The sequence below is a fragment of the Thermobia domestica genome, chromosome 2 (genome assembly GCF_964235325.1).
Source record: "Thermobia domestica chromosome 2, izTheDome1.hap1.1, whole genome shotgun sequence".
In the NCBI taxonomy this organism is placed as follows: Eukaryota; Metazoa; Arthropoda; class Insecta; order Zygentoma; family Lepismatidae; genus Thermobia; species Thermobia domestica.
The window spans coordinates 74,247,255-74,269,500 of record NC_137455.1 but is presented as its reverse complement, the minus strand read 5'-3'; the positions used below and the strand labels follow the sequence as shown (position 1 = coordinate 74,269,500).

The 22,246-nt window shown below is 33.3% G+C and overlaps 1 protein-coding gene across 1 annotated transcript in view; it reads left to right on the top strand.

Annotated features, from left to right (window-relative positions):
* LOC145672847 (uncharacterized) overlaps window positions 1–16,575 on the top strand; it is a 72,962-nt gene extending 56,387 nt beyond the window's left edge. The window contains exon 6 of the mRNA XM_081742001.1: window positions 13,636–16,575. Within this exon, the coding sequence (XP_081598127.1) occupies window positions 13,636–13,940 (305 nt within the window). The 3' untranslated portion in view covers window positions 13,941–16,575. The remainder of the gene's footprint in view (window positions 1–13,635) is intronic.
* Window positions 16,576–22,246: the final 5,671 nt, after the last annotated feature.

Below are 22,246 nucleotides of genomic sequence, written 5' to 3'. Positions count from 1 at the left end.
AGCATTAGGAGGGTTGATGTCTATTTAGAAAATGAGTGCTGGAAAATAGACTCTCTTAACTAGCCATGCAAGAACACGAGTCCAAATGGACCCGATTTTGGTGGGTCAGTGCCAATTTTAAGATCTATGTTCCGTATTCTTCGTAATTACAGAAGGTTGTTCGCTGTATATCCGACAGTTTTCGATTCGGTGCTGCCACCCGGCGTATCGTACTGGAACAATGAGTTTGCTAGCGAGAGCAGTATTGTGTCTGACCTTGCAGGTGCGTAAATGTTGGGAGTGTTATGACACCGGAAATGGTGCCGAAAATCTACCGGAATTTGGGAGGGTTCGTAATGGCCCTTTCCCAAGCTAAGTTTTCGTACGTACGTACTGTGAAGCAGTGTCGAGGGAATGGGTTAACACTCGAGGTGACTACTGAAGGTGCATCATACACAACAGGCTTCCCTTCCTAAACATTCGTCCACAAAAGGCACCAGGAGAAGGACTGGATGCAAGCAAAGTGTCACCTGTAGTACTAAAGGACATTGTAGTACTAATTGGAGTACCAAGAAAATCGCCCGACTCAACCTGAGATGGGCTACATATTTCACCTCGAACCGTCAACTGTGAACAAGACAATTTGGATCAGCCAGAATACATCAAGTAGGATACAAAGAAGTAAGCTACTCAAGGGACGGGATAGCCTCTGCGAAAAGCTAAAGCAAGAAAAAATAAATGAATAAACAATACTCCTTATAGAACTAAATCTATCAACGAGACCCTCTTCCTGTGAAGGGAACACGCTTAGCTGAATAATGAGTGGTAACTGCACCGAATTCCAACGCCAGCACTACTTCTAATTTTCTAAATTGAAATAGTTTTATTTGTTATTTAGGTAGCTCTCTAATTGACTCAGGTGCCATCAACAGTGAGAATGTTGTGTCCCCGGCATGGTAACCACTCGACTGCTGTAATATATTTAATTTACATACTATATCAAACTAAAAAAAAAAAAAAATAAAAAAATAAATAATCTCGAAATAGGTAAAACCGTGTATTTCATTATAATTTGAAGCATATCCATTAAAAGGGTCAACTTGTTCTTTTTAAAGCGTTATTTCGACTTGAAATTAATCACGTCATATCATATCTTTATATAAAACATATTGATCAACATTTCTAAATGAGTGTCATAACGGAAGCTTCCTTTGAATATGCCAGTTACAAACGACAGGTGAGCAAAACTGATTCGGAATAAGCGACAGCTTTAAACATTTTAGACATTTGTGTGTGTCTCTGTGTGTGTGTGTGTATTCAGTGCGTGTACACCACCACGCGTCTGTCGATCAATTTCACAGTAGAAGACAGATAAAAGGCTAATTACGTGGAAATAGAATTCCCTTGCGAAAATTTGTCAACATACGTTTGATTTGGTAGCTCAAAAATTGATTAAGTAGGCCTAATTGATCAATAATAATACTGCCAGTTCAAAAAGCTTTGTCACTCTGACAGAGAAACTATCGCTTAAAAATAATCTCAGAAAGGATTACGTCATTTCCGTTATTTCGTGAAATAAACTGACAATTATCATCATTCATCTTCTGAATTCTGCTCTATTGCTCAAATTTTAGTTCTATTATTACTATATTGAAAACTAAGACATTATAACTAGCTTTATAAACATCACCGTCAGTGGCGTATTTAGGGGGGTGGCTTCCGGGCTTAAGCCCCCCTCGAAATCTTACTTAGTATAGTAAAGTAAATGAAATATCTTGCAGAATTTTCACATTTCCAGGCAAAGCCCCCCCCGAAAGTTAGCAAAGCCCCTCCCGAAACAAAATCGTAAATACGCCACTGATCACTGTAATATATACGAGTAGGCATATGCTATTCTCGATACAAGTTACGATACATAGTTAATGAAGAAAATACCCGCTAACCTATATACGTTAATAAAAACATTTCCTGCAATTTTGTCACTGAATTCGCCGGGAGAAAGTTGAAAGTGTTAGGAACCGACAGCTCCAATTTCCTTATTAAGTTTTCAATTATTAATACGAGATAAATCGTAACATTAACATACTCATGAACACTGGCGTCTCTGGCATGTAAAATTTGGGGCATCAAAGAAAGTGTTTAAATGGTACTATCTAGCTCAACCTGTTTATTACCTTCGATTTCATTTGTTACCTTTCTGCTTACCTTCACGGACCTTCTAAGGTTTATCAAGAACTCGATTACAATCGTTTCACAGCCTGAATATTATATTCCAAATAAATATAATTATTATTATTATTTATATGTTATTCTGTCGTCAGTAAATAAATTAAATTAGAATAAAATATTAAATATTATGTACTTCAAAATATTGGAGAGGACGCGTCCACCTCGTCCCCCTGCCAGAGACGCCCGTGCTCATGAAGCTTCCATTGGTACAGCTGCTTCCTTATCTTTCGTCTACATCAAACTGTTGTTTCATTTTCTAAAACCTTCTTAGATCCCAACCCTAGTAGCAGAAACAACTAGCAAACCGCTTGTTGTAAGCTTGCATCCAGCTTGCATCCAGCTTAATTGGAAAATGTGCAAGCATCCGCAAGCTGGATTTCAGTAACGAAGTTACGTGGGGGCAAATTTGCATTCAGTGTTCCATTCAAGCTTGACGCAAACATTATACAAGTCAAATCAAGTCAATAGCCAATGAACGTCCAGTGATGCAATGACGCTCTGCGAAGGGTCTAAAGCATCGCTTGCAAGTGCAATAAAAGGTAGATTGTATGAAAGCATGCGTTTCAAGTGCAAGCATAGATAGCCAAAAACCAAACACGCGCCAACTAGCCGCTACTAGGGACTTGCTACTAGGGAAGAAATCTAAGTATATTGAAAATTGTTTATAGTCCATATTAAATCGAAGTTCTTAATGCAAGTAGCTGCATCCTCTTGATATATGTATACTACTCTCGAGGCACAGATGTGCACCCTCACTCATTTTTGCCCTCAAGAGAGGCACCCTCATTCTCACTGAAACTCATTTTGGTATATGAGTGCGAGGGTGAGTGTGACGGAATCAATTGAGGGCGAGTGAGTATGAGTGTGTCGATTGAGGGTAAATATGGGTTATGAAAAATGCCCATCTCTGCTCTTGACGAACCACTACTTCAGTTAAGAGGTAACACATTCCGGCCTACAAAACCAAAAATAATACGTATGGAAGCCGATATTATTGGTCAATATTTCAAACTCATATTGCAGACCATATACCATTGAATAAACTCCTTTAGCAGTCGACTGTAGATAGATAGCCTTTCATAGCTAGTGTCACCAGAAGAAAATAAGCTCTTTAACGAACGTACGAGCCTTATAGCTATAGCAGGAATCTTTCACCCGTCAGACAAGGCGGACCATTTTAGCAGTTTCAATGACACTCGCAGGACAGCAATTAAGTAAATTAACCGGGCACTTATAATATTTGAAAAGAGTGTGGGCTACCGATGTGCTATGCGCTGAAGACTTCTAGTATATAGTATAGCTGCATTGTAAGACACAATTACAGTGTAGTGTACCGGTATATTGTACTTAATAATATGTTACGTGAGCAAAATATAGGAATAGTATGAAGTAATAATAATTTATTTGTAAATGTAATACTGTATAAATAGACTGGTCAATTAAATGATTGATGGCTGGTTGGTGGAAAGCGCTTTACAAATAGTTAAGTGGAAACGTGTCATATACGTGCACACATACACACGTCTACTTCAGGTGAAGCGTTGTACACGCGGACCAAAAAAGAAAGAGAGAGAGAGAGAGAAAAGCTTGACAAGAGAGAAAACCAAGAACACACGTTGTCTTTGTATGAAAGTACTGTATGCATAATCTTGAATAATTTCTCCGTTGTTTCATACAAATTATTCATTCTGTGACAACCTGGTTTCAATGATGGATGCTTGTGTAATCGTATATGAATGAAGTGCGGAAGAGATAGATAGTATTTTTAACAAGAAAAGAGGGGAAACAGACATGATAGGTTTTCACTTAAAAGAAGAAAAAAAAGTGAAGAATCCTCATCGTGTTCGAGAAATCAATACTCTATCTATCTATTTCTTTTATGTTGATCACATTTGAACAGGATCGCGAAGAAAATGCAAGATTTTCTTGCAGAGTTGTCAGAGCGTATGTAGATTCTGTGTTTTTTTTTTTTTCTTACGGCTTGCAGTTCCCCTAAATGTCTATTCTGTTCCTTTGGTGATATATCTAAAGGCACAGAAACTGGATCTGGACTATAAAGCCAACACACTCTGGCCGAATCCCCCAAAAGTTAGGAAAACAAATATAAAAATGCTGTGTCGTTATTGCATGGCGCCTCCTCAGGTTCCGGATTGAGGAGAAGGTCTCTAGATATAGAGCTTAGCTTCGAATATATTGAATAAGCAGTAGCGAACAGACGACAAGGGATGGTCCTCCAGCTTAGGGGTTTGGCTTGAGGCTAACAACCTAATTTTGTAAAAAAAAAAAAAAAAAAAAAAAAAAAAAAAAAAAAAAAAAAGGTGCTTGTTCAGAAATATTCACAAAAGTCTCGAACCAGGACTGATAACTTGGTACGACCTCAGCAAAATAAAATGGACACGAGATTTGAAACATTGAATATAAGAGGTCTTTATAGGGCAGATGCGTTAAAATCCGTACCGGTAACGAGTGTATTAGAGAAATATAGGATGGACCTAGTAGGAGCTGAGGAAGTTAGATAGGAAGGAAATGGATCAGTGAAGTACGAAAATTTTAATCCCTTATACGGGGAGGGAAATAAAAATAAACGAACTAGGAACAGGGTTTTTCGTTCACAAACGAATAATGTCAGCAATTAAACCGGAAGGATGTGGTGGGATATTATTGTTTTAAATATACATGTCCCAACAGAAGATAAGGATGACAATATAAGAGATACTTTTTACCAAGAAGTAGAACGGATATTTGACCAACTCCCGCGATACCATATTAAAATGTTATTAGGGAATTTCAATGCGAAGATAGGACGAGAGGATATTTTCAAACCAATTATAGGGAATGAAAGTCTGCATAAGGAAGGAAATTATAACGGCGTTAGATTCGTGAACCTTGCAACATCAAAGAAACCTCATCGCTAAGACTACGAAATCCCACATCGCGACGTTCTTAAATAAACTTGGACCTCACCAGTTGAAAAAACGCATAATCAAATTAATCACATTTTAGTAGATAAAGGACAACAATTGTTTGGTTATAGGCAACCAACAATTCCTTGCTACTGTGCAAGTTGCATACAAGCTAGGGAATGTAGATTTTAAACAGGATATGGATAGCTACCGTTATTCATGAAGATGTTAACGGATTGATTCGGCTAACGAACTCTATAGATAATGCTCTAGCTGTGTATTTAAAAAAAAAAAACATAATTCAAACATTTGTTTTTATTCCACAATGATCACGTGGAGTAACAGACGCGTACTTATAGTGGAACCTTATGTCCTAATAATTACTGCACATACCGGTACGTCTGAAAATTTTATGACTTCTTCATGTACCTTTATCTTCCGGGGATTTCGAGGTACTCATTTTACAGACGCTGGGTGAGCCCCAAAGCAAAATTGGAGCCAGAGTAGAATAAGAAATAAATCCCGTTCCCACTGGGTATCGAATTGCGGCTTTAACTCATTTCGTAATACTAGAACAATTTAGTTCATAAACCTAGATGAAGAAATCAATAAAAGCTTTCTTCATTATGTGAATTATATCGAACACTTTTTTTTTTTTTTTTTACTTAAGGTTGCGTGCCTTTGGATGTTTACCACCTTCTAAAAACCTCGGTCTAATCGATTGGATTTCATGGAAATTTTGGATGGTAATGGTTCTTTTGTGTACTATTTTTAACATGTTACTATTACGTGTTAATGTTGCGATAAAGCTATAACAAGTATAAATATTGTGTGATATTATTTTTTTATTATTCAGATTGAAATTGCTTTGATGTATATCATTTATTTGGATTACGTAACTTCTTTGCGGAGTTCAGATAGTTCAAAGTGACCGCGTACACGAATAGATTCAAGCATTTCTCTTGCCTGCATAAGCGCAAATCACGCTTGACGATATATGCAACTAAAGAGGTATAAAAAATATTACTTATAAAAAATAACACATTATTCTATCGAAAAATTATATTCTATCTATTTCCTTCTTATTCTCTCTATTTTCTGTATATTTTCTCTCTATTCTTTCTATTTTCTTTCTTTCTTTCTTTTGGACTCTAATATATGGTTAGAGTCATGGCCGGCCCTAGGCAATTTGACGCCTTGTGCAAATGCATCATTTGCCGCCCCCTTTCTCCAGAAAGAACAAATGTTAAAAGCCACAATTTTAAGTATACTAACCCCATCATAAACAACGAAGGGGAGGGGAACGTCACTCCAATTAGAAAGGCCCTATCATGTAAGTGAAAGATAAGGCAAACACACCTGCAGAGGAAAGATGGTAATCCTTTTTATAGAATTCAATATCGAGCTTCAGTCTGAAATATATCAGTGCGACTAGCTTTTTTATCTTTATTTCTTGATTTTCCCTCTACATCTGTTATTTTTTTTAAAAAAACTTGTTTCCATCTTCAATGATAAGGAACTTGTTTGTAACGAAGGCAAGACTAATTTTCATATCAAAATTGGCATAACTAAATGAAACAGGTGTTCGCTACTGTTCGAGAATTGAGTTCTTGTATTTGACAACAATCAAGCAATTCATGGTGGAATTTGACCATTTGCTTTAGCACTGTCCATGTGACAAACTAATGGACCTAAACATGATTTATGAATGTAGTATTCAAATAGAAGGTCAGCTTAGTAAATTTAACTACTATCATCATAAAGTCTGTTTCCGACAAGCAATATTTATTTTAAATAATATAATTCAGACAGATTTTGCCGCCCCGTGAAAGTGCACGTATTGCACATATGGTAGAGCCTGCCCTGGTTGGAGTAGGCCTACGCGCCTGTGGCGCGGGAGACCGGAGTTCGATTTTCGGTAGGAGCCCATGTAGTTCGGGTTCCAGTTAAACTGTAGGATCACGTCTTACATAGCCTTGGTGCTGAACGGGACGCTAAATTTCAATTCTACCAACCAGTCTATAACTACTTCGATGAGTGCAATGTACGAACTTAGATGAAATTGATATAAGTAAACTATCGAAATTTGATTGATATAGATGATAATATCGAAAACTATCATAATATTGAAACATCGAATATACCGAATACCGAAATATAAGAGTCGGAATATGAAAATACATCGAAATATTGAATGATAAAATATCATAAAATCAAATATCAGGGCACTGGAAAAAAAAACATATTTCAAAATATTATTGTGTACCACAATGTGTAATTAAACAAAATATTTAATTAAAGCACAGGGAATATTATGTACCACAATGTGTAATCAAACAAAATATTTAATTAAATTTTAAAATGTGTATAAAATAGACAATGTATGAAGTGGAGGCAGTTTAAATATTTTTTAGGATTCATAATCCAATAAAAAATGTTTAAACTGCCTCCACTTCATACATTGTCTATTTTGTACAAATTTTAAAATTTAATTAAATATTTTGTTTGATTACACATTGTGGTACACAATAATATTGGAATATCAAAAATATGAAGTGTCGAAAAATATGGAAATATCAAATACCGAAGCATCGAGAAACATCGGTATATCATAATCTTAAAAAATATCAAATATTGAAATATAAAAATCAAACAGTAAATTTTTGGTATTGATATGTCGGTGTTTAAAAGTACACCGAATACCGAAATACTGCATAATCGATAAATCAAAATATTACATAGCAGAAAAAATAACATATGATAACACACATAGTCTTATCTCTAATTTGATTTCATTATTCTGTTTTCAAAGACTTAGCGTTAATACCATATACCATATTTGAAAATAATAATAATAATAAAATTTCTTAGTTTGATATACAATTCATCTCTGTAGGTCAGGTAGATATAAAGTTACAAATGATAGAGTAGACTTTTATCCCTTAATCTTCTACCTGTGTTTCATTCAAGCGTATTTTCCTGATTTCCTTGTTTTTATACATATAATATTTATATAAGTAAAAAAAAATGTAATATGTCAACACGCCATAATTACAATTGATATATACAAAGTATGGTATATTTCTATTTGAAAATAATGGAGCATTATACGGAAGTTTCTGTAAACTTATTTAGCAAAATAGTTGGTATAGAAAACGTTATTTAAACAAAATTTAGTTTTTATATAAACGATATAAATAATTTATAGTACATAAAAGACACAAGAATTAACCCATCCCTGGCACGGTGCACTGCTGGGACATAAACGATACGGTTGGGTTGGAACAGACCCATTGCTCTTTCAGAAAGTCGATGAAACAAGTTTTAAGAAGAGCGTTTATATTTTAGTAATTTACGTTTCATACAATAAACTCTGCTTCTTTCAGGAAAGGAAAAATACGTATTATACTGAAAAACTTAAGAGAAAAAAAGAAAGAAGGAACTTCGAAAGATTAATAAAAATAACATAATTCGAGGGTAGTACAATACTAAGATAACGTCAATATGTCACTTTCATTGTTATTTTTTTTTAATTCCCAAAATGATCTCCCGACAATTAATGCACATATTTGAATAAAACAATCTCGAGCATGAAGAGTTGGACTAAATACATGATAGTTTTACATTTGCAATACACCAGCTTCAAAAAAGTTTGTTTCTGATATGTCCAAGCAAGTAATTGGGTAGCATTCATAATTTTCTCCTCCAATCCCCGATCAATTGCTGGAATATCTTGCTCCAGCCAAGTTTGCCCTTGATAATACACCTACAGTACTTTCCTCTATTCGCACTTGCTCTTATGGGTAAAACTGAGGGATGAGTGATTGATGTAAAATAAGTCTTCTGTATGTGAAATATCGATAGAAAGCCAGTGCGCAACAATCATGAGATGCATAGAAGTGTAATCGGAAATGTTATTTCACTTTTACAAGTTCTTCAGAATTCGTAGTAGATTTCTTGAATATACTAACAAACTGTTGCAATTGACTGTCCATCTCTCGAGTAGTTTCTAATAAGTTTTTCTTTCTCTTATTGGAACAGAGACAAGGTCGTGTAACTTCCTGAAAATTCATTTAAACACAGTATCACATCATTCCCGTTTCCTCCTTATTTTCATGTATTTAAATATTTTAACTGGTTGATGAAATCTGCCTTCTTTATGAAAGAGTATTTTAAAAAATTAGAAAAATACACTTGAAAGAAACAGATTAAAGATTAAGCGACACAAGCCTACAATAACAATGGAGACAGAACAACTAATCGAGCGGCAGCATGGTACTCGAAATCCAAAATAAACAAGAAAACACTTGAATATATACATACTTATAGATCTTTTGAAACAGGAGCAAGAAGGAAATTAAATGACAATGTATCAACTTCAAATGGGACACGTCGCTAAATTAACGAAAGCAAAGTGGTGCCGCCTTAATCGACGTATAGTGGAACTCAAAAGAAAGTTTGAATCACAAGAAGCAGACATAATACAGTACGTTGATGCTGTAGGCTATATCACTGCATTTCATTTACGTGTGACTAATGATTCTTAGTGCTTTGTTTATTTTAAGATTTATGCAAACTCTCGTAGAATTTATGTTACTTCATTTTATGTTTTCCATAATACATTTTGTAATTTGGTGTAATATTTTCATATTCGGATGTGAAACATAACTAATATCTAGTCATATACTGTAATTATTGGGCTTATACTGTTTTAATATGTGATTTATATATAATTTTTTGTGTCATTTCTTGTCAGTACTACCAACATAATATCGCATTAGGGAAATCTTGAAAGCCGAATCTTGAATGCAATATTCGCCTACACTTTCTCTTGAGTTAACATCTGTAAATTCCATTGCCTGAGGTTATTAAGCGGATCTTGAATAGGCGAAAGTTGAAGTCACCATGAACTGCCCGCTTGAGCCTCCTATATAGACGTAATGATCCTAAGAGTGTTAGGTAAAGGGTATGAATTATGCAATTTCTCGTTATGAAGTGTCCGTCATTCTCCACTCCAGTTTCTCTTGGTTCTGAATATTTTCCTCATGTAGATATTTTCATTGGTTACAGGCACTCATTCAGAAATTTTTGTTTGGAGATTTAAGCTTTAGGAAGAAGTCCAATACTACAAGCGATTACGCCTATATTGCATTAAACGGGTATTATTCTGCACCCAAAAACACGATAAGTTATTGTAAAACATTCCCACCTACTTTTTTTTTAAGTGATAGAACTAGATTTGTTTTTATAAGAGAAAACGCAGATGAAGTGTAAAATCAAATTTGTATGCTACGTCAATCATTTCCCTGTTAAAAAAGTATAGTTTTATTCAGAAAGTGTGCAAATGTACTGAGTTAGGAAGTTTTTTTTTGGGGGGGGGGCTCCTGACCCAGTGGACCCTCTCGTGGATGCGGTTTTGATTGACCGTAATTCCATCCGTAGTTTATCACAAAGAAAAAACTCATATTTGATAACATTATAAATGAGTACCAAAAATGTTTTGTTTTTCAGTGGTAATATTTTAAAGATCAAGATTTTTTTCATTGTAATATCTTTATGTGACATTTTAAAACCAGTAAAACAATTACACGTTATTATTATTATTATTATTATTTGTTTTGAAAAACTATAATTTATTTTATAGCGTAGAAAGTATGAATTGCATAATATGATACTACTTGTTACAATAATCCCAGATAATATGAGGACTAGGATCGCCTACAAGACAAAATTTGCAATTGTCTCGTCTCGGAAAAGATGTAGTGGAATTGATGTCCCGTCTCGGAAATTGTTTCTTTCAGAAAAATCTGTCTCGTTTCGTCTTGTGGTCAACCCTAATTAGGACATAGGTTAGTTACGTCAATTCTAATTAGGACATAGGTTAGTAGTTACGAGCGGCTACTTTGTGAGAAGCTTAAGACAGCTAAAATACGTTAGAACAACGTCCCTGAACAAACACAAGAAGCATTCCTCTCGCGTCTTTTCTAACTAGCCTCAACAGAATAATCTATAGTATCTCAATAGAATCATTGAAACGTAATATAATGGACAACCCTTTTTGAAAAGCTTTCTTAGCAACAACTACCAAGATGGCATGAATAAACAAAAATGTAACGAAATAATTTGTAGTTACAACATAGTTTTTAAAAATGATAAGAAAAGAGTACATTGAAAAAAGAGAGACAATCAAAAACTTGTTAAGACATAAAGCTATTCAGTTCACCTTCAGTTTTTAACATCTTACCTTTGTAATAATTTTCCGAGAAGAAAGAAGAAAAAGAAGCTGTATAAGGACACACAGAATGACAGTTCAGAAAAATATTGACGCAAGCCATTTTTTTAAAAGCAGCTTTGTGACGAAGCGTTAAGGAAACTATTTTTTTTTCATTGTGTGTCTCTGTGTGTGTTTGGACCTTTTCCTTAAAAGTGTTTTCACTCAGACCATACTTTATTTTCATGAAAAATAAAAATAAAAGCACTTCTTTAAAAAATCAGACGAAAATTACTGGCGGCAAAGAAAAACATACGATCCATCTACTGAAAAGAGAGCAATTATGTTAATTGATAAACATACATGTCTGCTTGGAAAAAGGAAGATGAAGAGGCAAGACAGACTTTGTGAAAGAAACATACAATCTTTGAAACAAGACAAATTCTTGGAAAAACGTTTTTCATCCCCATACAGGCAAAGTGATTGGCGTATGTTTTTGAAGGTGTACGAAGAATTAAAACAACAGAAAATGTTTTCTTCTCGTCTGCCGAAGATACAATAGACTATTTGCTACGTGTATAAAGTGTATTAAGAAGAATCGTACATTTTTCATGGAACGGCCTCAATTACTCAACACTGAAAATAAAAGAGATTATTTTTTTGTTGTTGTATCTTGTGCATAACGCGTACCAATCATTTCAACTCACGCCTCATAATAAAACTAATGTTTGCTTTGGAAGAACAATAGGATAGGAAGGGCCTTTTGTTTCTAATTCTCTCATCAAGAGAGGTAGGACAAATGAGCAAGCAGTTTCAATAAAACACACTCACATATGCACATACGTCAAGAAATCGAAGTTATGGAATTAAAATAAGTTTTAATGATACGTGTCACATTTTGAATTAATACTTCTTCAGGACCGTGAAGAGTAGTTCGGGCAGTTTTATGAAATCATTCAGGCCTTTCTTGCTCCCTTCACACCCCGGAAAATACCAAACCCACTTCCTCACCTGCTTCCTGCTGACGATTTGACCTGTCAATCCATTAGGAGAAGGGAAGGGGAACTATTCCTGTATTTCTCTCTTTAGGGTCATACTTCTTCAAAGTACAGAGTGGCCCAAAAGTAGGTATAGAGTCCCGTACTGATCGGTCATGATATTTTATATCACGTACTTATTGTTATCCATATAGGTATTGACTTAGTTTCTTCCTTATCTGTTCTTAATTTATTTTCACTTATACGTTAAGCTCGGAACAAACCGAAGCAAATAAATTCATTATCTTAATCAATTTAAATGTCATACTTGATCATTGCAGGTTCTGTATACTTACTTTTCGGCTACTCTGTATTATAAAACAGATTGTTTACAATTTGTTTATTTCGTGTGGTGAAAACGAGACACTACTTTGTCTTTTTTTTTTTTTAATGAACTTCCATATCGAGTCGTTCCCTAAAGTTTTATTAATAACGGGAAGAGATCGAGTAATATAAATCAAGTAACAGTGTCACGTGTACATAAGGTTTATATCGCGTGATATTGTGTCAACATTGAAACCATAAATGGTATTGAATTTCTACCACTTCCCAGTTTAGTAGCAAGGTTAGAGTGAAGATTAAATACATTATTAGAACAGTTAATTATTTGCAGAAAATTACTTCTAGATATCATTCGATAGAAATTTCTGGTATTTACTTTATAGCGATCAACATTAAGATCGGAAGTGGTTGATTTCTGTAATACTTTCGGTTTGGATAGAAGCAGGCGAATACCTAGAAATTTTTGTTGGGTGGGTCCAAACTTTGGGAGGGGATCTAATACTACAAACCGCTGCGTCTATGTAGTATTGAACGGATACCCAACTTATTTGTACCCAATAAGTACCATAACTATGAAGTACTTCTACCTATATTTTTAGAAAAAAAAATTAGAAATGATCCAAAAAATGGATCAAAAGATTGCGATCTTGACCAAAAATTAGTCTTTGGATCAGGGACCACAACATTTTTGAACGGCTCCTAAATCGAGTTTTCGTATATATATATTTAACGGAATAAGTATATCATACTGAGTTAAGTGATAGTTTGGGTTTGGCAACACTATATGTAGTTCTCCAGATATAAGGCGTACAAGAAAATTTTCACATGAAATTTATTGGATCTCTTGATTAAAAAAAAATAGAGCAAAAGGAGATTGTTTAGAGTTTTGTTTAGAGAAACCTAACTCATTAAAAATATAAAATTCGAGTTGAACCTGTCAAATTTTAAATATCTATTGCATAAGTTAATGATTTCTTCTCTTTTTTTTTTCTAGGAGAGAAGCCTCACAAATGTATAGTATGTGGTAAGGCATTTAGCCAATCTTCAAATCTTATCACTCATATGAGGAAACACACTGGGTATAAGCCATTCTCCTGTGGACTGTGTGACAAGGCATTCCAAAGAAAAGTAGATCTACGAAGGCATCGTGAGAGTCAACATCCTACGTCAACAAGTATGTCTCATTTGCCTAATAACAACAACAACAACAATAATAATAATAATAATCATTCGCCCACGCCTCAATCTCGTCTCGGACCTCCAACGACTCTCAAACTCATCAACGAAATTAGCACATGATAGACTGACTCTCTATGAGTTTTCGGACATTTTTTTTTAAAAATACGTGTGTATGTATATATATACATATAAAGAGGACAAATTTGCACTTAGATTAATGTTGATCAAAAGCAATGAAACGGTCTTTGAGAAGTAGTCATAATACACGAAAGAAGATTTTTCAAGAAAACTACAATACCGTCCGTGCTGTGATATTCGTTCGGTATATGTACAAAACACGTAATAAATATATTTGTTTCTATGTAACTCATGTGTGCCTTACTTGTTTGGATTTTTTTTTAAAAAATAAAATTGTCCTTGTAGCAACTTATTTTCACGAATATTTTTAACATGACACAACATGCTTAAGAGGGCGAACTGTAGCATTTCATTCATGTATGTCGTTTCAAGTAATTTAAAGTAACAAAACGTACGTGTTTTGAGTTTCGAAAACTGGTAGTATTATATTTAAAATGTGTTGTAAAAAAAAGTATTTTAGAGATATTGCTTAGTTTGAATAAGATGTTTTCCTACCAGTGATGACATCAACAATAAATCATTTATGGCATTACTGGTCTGTTTCATAGTGGTTTGCATATACTAAAATTACGAGCAGAAGGAGAAGAACCAAGCTCGCAAGGTCATGGGAATATATATATATATATATATATATATATATATATATATATATATATATATATATATATATATATATATTGCATAACTTGAAGAACGGTGGTTCTTTACGCCCCGCTTACCTCCACTGTTTTTGAAAACTGTTATATTGATTTATTCAATAAGAATAATAATAATGATGATAATTAAATTTTAAAAAAATAATCAAAGCGCCCTCTTAAGTTGTACGTATAAAATGTTTTAATGTTAAAAACGGCTTTCGAATCCAGAAATCCATTGAATATTGTCACCTTTTCATTGTAAATGCTGAACTTACTCATTACATGAGTCAAATGGTTTTGTAATTGAAGAAAGAAATACTTTAGCTCCGAAAATATAAAGGGTATACGAATACAACGTATTTAAATATTGCAATAAAAGAACAGTCAAATATTAGAGTGAATATGTATATTCCTTTCCAGTTTGGAACTATTTTGTTTCTTTCTTTCTTTAAAAAAATAAATAAATAATTTTGAGTTAGTTCTGAAAATTCCACAGTGATACAAAATTTAAAAAAGCTACTTACCAAAGAAATTTAGACCAAAAATTTTTATTTCAAAAACCAAAACAATTGGGTTTGCTAGTGGTAAAGAGTTTTGGTATTTATCATTCACTAAGAACTTGTTAAAATCTCGTAAGTTCATAAGGAGAAATGAGAAACAAAAACTTAACCTTTTCTTCCCCGAATATCAGTTATATCTCTGAATATCACTGCCAAGTATTTTTTTAATTTACATTATAAGTTTAAAAGAACTACCAAGTATGTAAACGTTATACATATTAAAAATATATTTATTTTACAACATGCAGTATAATCCATATCCCAGTTTACAATATCTATACGATAAGAATCAGTATAACATTTTATTTATATACCATATTACAAGTTAACTGTAAAATGTTAGAGTTCATGATACAAATTGTCTTCAGCGTGGCAAAGTGTTCTTATTAGTAGATTGTAATATAAAGTACAACAGCGAACAAGTTATGGTCAGTATGATGCCAGTACATATACAGGAAACTAACCTTAAAGACCCAGTAATACTGGCTTGCTAAAGGGTTATGTATTTTCCCTCCAAAAATAGTCTGTGATCAGTTTTGAATTTTACATTTTAAAAAATTAGTCAAAAATGAAGGACAACGCGTGTGTGTGTGAGCTTTCTCTTGAGTTGACAAACACAAGCTTTAACAGTTTTCATTGAACAGTAGTGAACTTTGGATACATTGTATACGCAATAAACCCATTATATTTCTATTTACTATGTACAAAGTGCAGTAGTTTTGTGTAGTTTTACTGAATAATACATATCAATAGATTAATATAATCACCACTAAGCGGTGTTTTTTAAAGTTTAATTTTATTATGTAAAAAAATAATTCTGAAGTAGTTTGCAAAATTAATTCAATTTGAATTCAAGGATTGAATATATTGATTAGAAATTGTTTCCGAATGTTTATCATCATCATCATCATTAACTATCTATTAAGTGTACTATATTAAGTTGATATTTTTAAAATTCAAATTGTCTATCAGGTATTCAGGAAAATGATTCTATGTGTTTGATAAAAGACTGACTATATCAAATATTAATTGATTTTGAATTCTTTGTATTATCTTAAAGTACTTTTAAGTTTAATACATAATTTCTTATGTTCTTAAGTAAACATATTTCTATTTCATGAAAAAGATTGACTATATAATTTTATGTTTTTTGTTTCGATTACTCTTTTTACAAACTATCAATTAGATATAAGACATTAATTGAATATATTCTATAGTAAAATTAAGTTTCAAAGATTGACTGGACCTACAGTATTATTATAAATTACCTATCAACTGTTAAAAATTGATTTCTTATTTGCCTTTTTGAAAATGCAAATTATGGGACCAAGAGTAGTTTCTAATTATTCAGTATGAGTTGTTTCAATAAATGTTGTATGATTAGTAAAAAATAAATTGACACGTACAATCATATTAAAAAACACTTTTGTCTTTCTTTTGAAAGCTCGTTCTCATATTTGTTACTGATATGATTTGATACAAAACTTTACAAAAAAGTCTGAAATTAAGGATTTAAAAAAATGTAGCTGAAGATTAAACGTTGAGAGCTTCTGAAGAAAGAAATGAGTGTTTAATCTTTTTTGAACATGATTGCACACAAAATATTTTTGTATGCACAACTTAATCCTAAATCCCAATGTACTCAAAACACCTTTGTTTTAGCCTATTGACTAACACAATGTGGTTATACTCAAAATCACATAAATCTACACTTTAACATACAATCGCAGAAACGCTATCGGTTTTTCCATAATATGTGTATGGATTGAGTTTTTCGATCAGTACTTTAAAAACTACATTGTATATTAATTGTGACGAATTTTAAAGTAAACTGATTTTATATATATAAAGAATACGGAATCAATAAAACTAAAACAGATTTATTTTTAAACTATAATACAAATTGACAGTTATTGTCATTATACAACTATTGTAATGTTTCATAAACATATGACTTATTATCATTCCGCTTGTTGAAACACATCAGTTACTGGTGTTAGCATGTGACGATTTATAAATATTATTATTTCAATCTTAGACACTGTCACAAAGCATTTAATTTAATTTCTGAGTCAAATCTTATCAGTATTATAAAATTTATTGTTTTTTAATATATAAAAATAATACAATTACAGTATTTTTACATTCAGTATCAGGTAATATCTAATAAAACATTTCGACAAGAAATTTACCGACCTAAGTTTAAAAATTAACAAACAAACACAAATTTACCTAGTCTTTGTATGAGAGTTGTTACCCACCAAAATAATAGTTAATTTAAGTCAAGCAATCAAGGTGGCCATCATTAATTTATTCTAGTTATTGTTGAATTAGTCACACTGTTTTGCCATCAATATTTTTTCTTTGTTTATTGTGCTAATTTTTTAAAGCATTTTTTATCACTGTAAATTTAGTCATATTGTAATAATACATTGCAACCAAAGTATTTTTCAATTTTCTTTCTTTCTTTGTTTCTTTTCTTAAAGGTAAACAATTTGTAAATAAATACAAAAACTTTTGTACTTGCTTGTTTTTGCTCTGCCTTTTACCTTTTTTGCCGATTTGCAGTTAAAGTATGTAAGTTTCTTGCGACCCCAAAAGCGAAAACATTGTTGTTCATTCTTGAAAGAAATAACCTCTCCTTTGATTTTTTCATTTTTTTAAAAAAAAAATATAAAAACGTATAAATTGTATAAAATAATGTATCTATATGTATTTTGTGTATCTAATTTGTTTCGTATCCATTTATGATTATTATTATTATTTATGCACTGTTTTCCTATATAGTTTTTGTTGCACTTTAATTCTAGTAGAAAACAAAGTCTGCAAGCAGCTAGTCACCAAAGAGATTGTACATCTTCGTAGTAGTGCATTTTTTAATATATCTATACAATATTATTTTGCTTTTCTAAAAAAATATGTAAACAAAATTTTACATAAAATATTCTCTCTAGACTTTATATATATTACAGGTTATCTATTGTTAATTTAAATAAATCAATAAAATAAAAATGTTTTAACACATGACAAACGCAACTGTTATGTTGTCGTTGCAGTTTAACAAATAAATATTATTCATTTTCTTTACATAAAGTGTTTATTTATTTATTCCGCACATGTGTAAGCCTGTCACTATAATAAATGTATGCAGCATATTCAACAGTCGGAGTTACTTTAGGAGCAAGTCTGTGTATTTACCAGGTTTTTTCAATTCTCAAAATAATTAGAGAAAAAATAGATGAGATTAAATTTCTTTCATTGATACACATTTCTTATCATTGCCATCTGAAATTTGCTTCTTTATTAGAAATATTTGCACCTAGGTTACCACAAAAGGCCGAAGGAGTTAAAGCCTGTGACAAACATCTTGGCATTTCAGCTAAACGAATAAAACACAAGCTCTGGCGCGACGTTGCCAAGTGGTAAAGGAGTGTGGCTATGGCTAAGCAGACAAACTACAGTGCGATCAGGTGGCATGGGATAGACGTGGATGTGTACAAAATAAACGTGGCAATACCGCTAGCCTCTCATTTGCTAGCAGCATTTAAAGAGAACTTGGAGCGCCGCCTTCAAATGCCAAAATGTTTGTCACACCGTTTAGTTATAGTTGAAATTTCATCACCACTAGTTATTACCAGTAACTTAGCTGAAACTGCAAGACAATTGCGTCAGCCCAAGAAGACATCTTATTACAACTACAAGGTCTAAAGTCTGGCTAAATAACATATTTTATTCCCTTACTCAAAATTTGATATTCTCAATACAAGAATTCGATCCTAGCCTGAAAGATTCAAATTGTTGCAATTTGGTTGGATTAGAGTTTAGAATACTCTTTCAGCAGCGAGGTTTATGTGAGACGAATCTACAACTTGACGTGGGATCCGAACTACATAAGCTTACACCAGGAATCGAATCTGGGTCTCCCGCGCCAAAAGTGTTAGGATTAGGAATTAGATATCTGAACTTTCGGTTAGCCCGTCACGTATGACGTCGCTTGGCGATCACATTGCCCAAGGAATAAGGGAGGAAGAAAGGAATGTGGATTGAAGAAGCGGACTGGGACCATTATGTTAGACACCATCCCAACATTTACTTGATGTAAATAAGGAAACCCTTATTTAGAATGATTGGCCTGAAAACCCTTTTACACTTATTCGACAGAGTGTCTCCACCAGGAATCGAATTCGGGACCGCTCGCACTAAAGGTATGTGAGCTAACCATATAATCACAAAGGAGCTCTCTTGCAATTTCATCAAGGAAGTTATAACATTGAGGATATAGCTATTAAGCAAAAATCATGTGGCCATATACGTCACAGCTTCGTCACGTCCGCTATCGTTATGTTTGTTTGTTCATTATTCGAAACACTAACAAACATTAAAGCTAAAAAAATGTAATGTCTTGTTGTAAATTAAACAAACGAAAGGCATTAGAAAAGGGATATTGTTGCGTACATAAAATGCAACTTCGAATGATCATGAAACAAATTTTATTTTTTGCAGTTTTTTTTTAAAGGAGGTTTTCAGTTTGATCTGTATGTGTATATGTTTGTAGGGCTAACACGATTATATCGAGAAACTTTAGTCGTATTTCGATGTGGTTTTCACTACTCAAGTAAGTTATTTCCAAGAAAGAATTATAGATATTTGAAAAAATCAATTGATTGAATATTTTTTAAAAAGAATAATTTGCAATATCGAATGAGAAAAACTTATCCTAAAATATGTCCAACCAGAAATTCAAGAAAGTAAGATGGGTTACATACATTCAAGGGGTAAGAACCCTTTTCAGCTAGCTTTCTCCAAATGATTTAACACTGGTGATGGATGTTTAGATTCTTGTCGGTATCACGACTATTCACATGTCACTTTTCCTCAACTTTTTTCAAAATATCACCCACTTTTACTGTGATTGGTCGCCCACTGCAAGGAGGATCTTAGACAAAATTTCCAGAACGAAAGCTACTTTCTTTACTAATTTTTGTGTCTATGTTTCTTGTATGAAATGCCTAAATACCCACAGCCTAATAACAAGAAACCTATAGAGAGTGACGATAATCCGTTGTAGAGCGCTTATATTTGGTTTCAAGAGTCAGAGGTTTGGTTCCAGCCATGAGTTTGTGACGGACACTATTGAGGAAGAGAAAAAGAGAGGATTGAGCGATATTCAAATGTGGAGACAGAGAGATATACATTCACACATGCAAGGTTAGAATTGGAGGAATTATAATTGGACAGCATCTACAGGGTGGCCCAAGTAGGTATACACCCCTGCATTGATCAAGTATAATATTCTAGTTTATAGGTTTATTTGCTTCGGCTGTTCCGAGCTTAAGATATAAGTAAAAAGATATTAAGAACAAATAATAAAGGAACTATGGATAGCAATAAGAAATTATATAAAATGCAGTGAGCTGATCATTACGGGACTATATCAACTTTTGGGTCACCCTATATACAGTATTCTGAGGAAAATTATGATTTACTGAAATATAAGAATCAAACCTGCGAGCATCACATCCGCAGTTGTTGAATTAAAGTGGAGAACTCTTTATGAAGCATCAGATGAGTGCGCAAATAGAGAAAGACTTTAACATTTGAAGAATGAAAATTTTTTTAAAAAATGAGTTAAGAACGAATATTTAGGCACTTCAAACAGAAAAAAACAAACACAAAAATCAGTAAACAGGAACTAAAAAAGGCGTATTAAATAGCCAAAATAAACATAACATACACTAACATTACTCAAGAACTATATCAACATTTGCATATAGTTACTGAGAAAGAAAGGAAATTAAGCATTTGAGAATACTAATTTCTTTCAGTAGTTTGTAAGTAAAGAAGTCCAAGCGAAAGGAAAGAGTATATTACATCACAGCAACAATTAGTGACGAAGGCTGCTTTAGACAATTTGCACCTTCATAGAAACGAGGGGCTCCAAGGCAAAAAGCGCTAAGTCTATAATCAAAAATAATAAAAAAAAAAAAAAAAAATTAGGAGAGCAGGAAAAACTAATAGCTCCGAAACTGTCACGGACTTAAGTAAACTGTTAATGGTATATGTTAATTAAAGTATTACAAACTGAGATGGAATGAATACATTTTTTTTTTCAGTAATAGGCGAGTTATTGTTAAAAACATTTTGGACAAAGTGCATTTTAATGCGAACACACCGAAAATGATGTACCTGAGACTCCATAAATGAAATACAAAAGTATTCCATTTGAGCATATTTTATTTACAATGGTACACTGGCATGTATGAGGCATGTACACGTATAATTCTCTCTCTCTCTCTCTCTCTCTCTGTATGCAAATATTAAAGGGTTACACGGCATAAAACGAACATACATACTACCGATTGAAAACAATGAACTTTTGCTATAAGAATACACGCAGTAATATGATTTCAATTTCGTGTTGTGTTTCATACGACTACCACTTCCTTTTCCAAGCAAGATTCGGACACACTTTCGTTTTCAGTACAACGTGCAGGCTGTGCGTCCACTCCGCCAATGTAGAACTGAAGCACAGATTCAAGTCTCCAGTGATCTCCGAATCGTTTTTTTCAAAAGATTTGCAATGTCAGCTCTTTGTGTATTAGTGATTCGACTTTCCAGGGGTAGTACTGGGGCATCTGGTACGCCGGCAAACTTCATTCCTCGTTTCAGTAGCGACACATACTGTTTAGAAGGATCGTTAAAATTGTACGTTGATTCCATTTTGAAAACAACCCCGGGACGTCCTTGGTGCAAAGCTTTCGTCAGGAACACGCGTTTCATGTCACTGATACCTGTAATTTTTGTAGGGAATTGCCTAACACTTTTACATCCCTCAAAAGCCAATCCCGAACTTTCACAGACCCAATTTCGCGATACATTGCACTGTAAATATCAAGGTTAAAATTTCGGAATGATTTCGAAATGACTTTTCTAACACTCCAAATAATCTGTCGGCAGTAATATTCTTGAGAGAAGACGATCTTCACAGCAACCACATGATTAAGGCGTGGATAACATGTGTGTTTTTATTTTGAACACCACATTCGTCGGGGGGGGGGGGGGGGGAATCGAATGAACCTTGTAGAAGCGT